Source organism: Xiphias gladius, unplaced genomic scaffold (assembly GCF_016859285.1).
Source record: "Xiphias gladius isolate SHS-SW01 ecotype Sanya breed wild unplaced genomic scaffold, ASM1685928v1 HiC_scaffold_1465, whole genome shotgun sequence".
In the NCBI taxonomy this organism is placed as follows: domain Eukaryota; kingdom Metazoa; phylum Chordata; class Actinopteri; order Istiophoriformes; family Xiphiidae; genus Xiphias; species Xiphias gladius.
This window is the reverse complement of record NW_024401794.1, coordinates 1-4,000: the sequence shown is the minus strand read 5'-3', so window position 1 is coordinate 4,000 and position 4,000 is coordinate 1. Positions and strand designations below refer to the sequence as shown.

At 36.7% G+C, this 4,000-nt stretch overlaps 1 protein-coding gene across 2 annotated transcripts; it reads right to left on the bottom strand.

The window, feature by feature from the left end:
* Window positions 1-21: 21 nt before the first annotated feature.
* On the bottom strand, window positions 22-3,951 carry tmem208 (transmembrane protein 208). 2 transcript variants are annotated; one of them, XM_040122980.1, is made up of 6 exons: window positions 3,840-3,951; window positions 3,073-3,168; window positions 2,215-2,293; window positions 1,968-2,104; window positions 936-1,020; window positions 22-744 (listed from the first exon to the last, which is right to left on the bottom strand). In XM_040122980.1, exons 4-6 carry the CDS (start codon window positions 2,054-2,056, stop codon window positions 607-609), a joined length of 312 nt encoding a protein of 103 aa, XP_039978914.1. In that variant the 5' UTR covers window positions 2,057-2,104; window positions 2,215-2,293; window positions 3,073-3,168; window positions 3,840-3,951; the 3' UTR covers window positions 22-606. The 2 variants fall into 2 exon arrangements, with proteins under 2 accessions (XP_039978914.1, XP_039978913.1); XM_040122979.1 differs by lacking the exon at window positions 3,840-3,951 and having other exon boundaries at window positions 3,073-3,795.
* Between the last annotated feature and the right edge of the window lie 49 nt (window positions 3,952-4,000).

The following is a 4,000-nucleotide window of genomic DNA, read 5'->3' as shown; positions in this document are numbered from 1 at the left end:
AAAAAAAAAATCTCTTCCAGAAACACGTATGATAAATTCCACACACTGAAGGAAGATTTTATTGCAAAAATGTTCCCATTCTCTTATTAAAACTTGCTTTATGAACAGTTGATTTTATAAGACTTAATAGCTTGCAAACAAAACAACTCAGCTCGGTAATGAAGGGTCACTGATAAATTAATTTACATCACAGACATCTTTGAAAAATAAAGGACATTCCATGAAAAAGTGGCACTGAGAACAAATTCAGTTTGGACTTGTTTTCATCACTGGGGTGATGGTATATAGGGTGTAACTGAAATGACATCTGCAGGGGGCAGTGTGACGGATTGTGCAACAGCAAAGCTCTTAAATCTCTGCATGAGGACAAATGATATTTCGACCGTGACATTATCTAAATAGGGAACATTTCATTTCATAATTTAGGGAGAAAATTGGATTACAACAGAAAGCAGGAAGAAAACATGGAAAACAAGATTCCACAGTATCAGATTTGGATTGAGTTTAACTTAATAAAAACATTTCTTCCAGAATAACTTATGAGTTCTTTGCTATCTGTATATTAGATTCTGTGTATAAAAATACTGCTCCGTCTGCTCTGCAGCATCAGAATCTCTTCATCTGTCTGCGCTCTTGTCTTCTCTGCTTCTTCTCATTCACTTCCTCTGGTGCTGATGGGCTTTCTGCCATAAACCAGGGGCCCAAAAAGTTCACCCACAGCAGGTGCAGGGCACGGGCTGGGGCCTGGCGCACACACACACACACACACACACACACACACACACACACACACACACACACACAGACACGCCAATATCAAATTATGAGACATGAGGTAAGCAAAAAAGAAAAGCAATCAGGAAGAAAAATTGCAGCTATCTCGTAGGATATATCAGGGAAACTGGACACAGAACAACATCTACAAAAGCTCTTACCAGCAACCAAAGATACCAGAAATAAGAGGTGATTGCGCTGAGCACTTGTACAATGGCTGTGAGCAGTATGACGTCCTTCAGGTGCCTAAAACCAGACCGCACAGACAATAAATTATCACTGGGGCACACAGAACAACAACTCTGTGCTCTTGGTGAAGGCTATAGGTTCAGTTTCATTAGCTGGGGAAGACAATGAATTCAGGGGTTCTTCAACCGGACAAAAAAAAATTACGTGACTACGATTTATTTACACACTTTTATATTAATCAAGATTACGACGTTCTTTGTGCCTTCCATAAGTCCAGCAACAAAAAATAAATAGAACCAGAGCCAGAACTTCTATATTATTAATGCACAAACCCTACTGATAATTACTAAATTAGAAATACAATTCTTGTCTCAGGAACAGTGTCCATCATTGCCTTAATACTAACTGATGTATAAGTGCAGTGTTTTTTTTTAGAATTTTGAACTAAACATTGTCACCTCTAAACAAAGATATACATTCAATAATTTACAGTGGGAGAGGTCGAGCGGTATTTTAAGTCCTTGGTATTGTCTGGAAAGTTTCCTGTCCCCAATATGCTCCATATTTAGAACAGACTGAATGTAACCTAATAGGTGACACCCATGGCAAAAAAAAAAAAAAAAAAATCTACCAATTACTCACCATTGCTCACGAGACGTATCATTGCTATGAGAGAAAAAGTAATATTTGAACCTGGCATCAATAATACATCTACTCTCTGCTCACTGAAATTGTATTTCTCTTCTGCAGGCAAATCACCTTAAAAATGGACAGTAAGCGTTTTGCCTATTGTGTTCAGCATCCGGAAATATCCTGATACCTGATGCTACTTTCTAAGTGAATTCAGACTTTAGTATAAGCCCCCCTGGATATAAAACCATGTGCAAAAACAATATTTCAAACTTTTTTCCACAGTCATGTTGTTGCTATAGTGTATGTAGATGATAAAGGAATTCCTCTTGCCAACAAATTTGAATCCTATTGGTATTTTGGGGATTACTTACTCTGCCATTCCCTGCTCCATGTTTAAGTCTATTCCTCCATCCAAGAGACTTCCATCCTCAGCAAACACTGGCTTGGCCATGGCCGACATGGAGCGGTAACTCCCTACATACACTGCTAGTGCAAACACAAGCAGCAGCTATGGGAACCATACAAGGTTTAGTGCCAGGGGAGGAGTGGTGTTGCAATAAATTACATTATATTTGTGGATATTTCGATTTTAAATAATCTGATTTCAAATACACTCACCCATGTCCAAAATGTGGACGAACTGTAGAAAACCAAAAGATTTACTGCAGCGTATATCGCCTGTGGAGATGAGCAGAATCTTGAAATGGGGTTGGATGACACAACAGAAAATAGAGCTGCAATGATTAGTTGATCAATCAATTAGCCGATCAACAGCAAATTAAGTGGCTCATTAATTCATTCAAATACATTTGAACCCATTTAAGATTTTTCTATACGATTTATTCCAATTTATTATTTTCTTTTTAATATCAAAGGTAATGGCAGTCCAATGCAGGCATTGTTGCAAACCAATGAGCAGGACTGAATTATGGAAAATTTGGATGCACGGGATTTTTGCATGAAATATGATGAAGTACCTTAATTTTTCAGGTACTTAAATCACTGTAACAGTCAAAGACCATTTGACAACTGGATTTCCAGGTAATTTACTGTATAAAAGATATCGGAAATTTTTTATACCACAAAAGATGATTGTATCTATACTGCCGACCCCAAATTTTTAACTGATATAACGGACAGTTCAACACACTGTCATTCTTAAAGTCAAACTTTAAAACCTAAGTGAAAACATCAGATAATACGAAAAATGTAAAACACACTGGTAAAAGTCTAAAATTGGGTCTGTCGTTTCAAAGAGAAACAACAGAGGCAACCTAACTGCATGGACGATCTATAGCTGGCACAACTGTAGAATAATGAACTGATGTTTCACAAAGTAAAAAACAAGGCTAACCCAGAATAGTTATTGATGAACTAAAGTAAATGTGATGCCATTCGTTCCATTTTGCCAAAAACAACAACAAAAATAACAAAAACAAACCAAAGAAAACACAAAAACAAGACTGAGGTTCTTACATTAGCTCCTAGGATGACTCTTGTGTAGAACTTCAGAGTCGCCTCGTTTTCCTCATAGATCTGCTTCTTTCCCTTTGTGCCAACTTTACCTTTGGGCTGTTGGGCAAAACACAGAGAGCAGTTTCAGCGATATCAGGCTGTTTTTCAACCATATCAACCACACAATGCAGGTGCAACGCCGGCTAAGCTTTTCAGACATGCCTTTCTTATGGTACTTGGCCAGACCTCCTGCGCTCTGAAAGCAGTAAATGTTGTATATTATCTGACATTCATCTTACGGTTTTGGCTCAATAACAATAACTAAGGCCTCACTTAATCTGCAAACCTGAAGATTTGTGAATACTATGTGTCTACACATCTTAAGATTTATTAATATAAGATTTAAAGCTAATCGAAAATAAAACCTAATAATAATAATAATGGGGTATTCAAATGACCTTGGAAATCAAATCAATCAAATAAAATTTTAGCAGTGAGGAAAATTTACCTTTGAATTTTGGCTCCTCTCTGTTAACAATAAAATATTGCACAAAAAAAACCAACAAAGTTGTGTCTCAATTGCCCCAATCTGCTTTCAGGCACTTGAACATATAGTACATCGTTTTCACAAATAGAATAAAGGTTTCACAGCTCTGAAAGTGGGTTTCAAACAGTGTTAAGATTTTAACTATGATTTGTAACACACTTTCACACGGCTAGTGGCGCATAAAACAAAAAAATAGCTTGCTTTGTATTTAAACTTAAGTTTCCTTTAACTTTCGCCTTACCTGTCGAATCGCAGGGTAATTTCAGCATCGTTGGGGGAAATGTACACTTTAAGTAAGCTGAAGTTGAAGATGATGTTTATTTATTATAAAACAATACTCATAAGTAGTAAACCAATTTAAATGTAAGACCCTTAAAGACCCTCTTAAAAACAAATAGAATA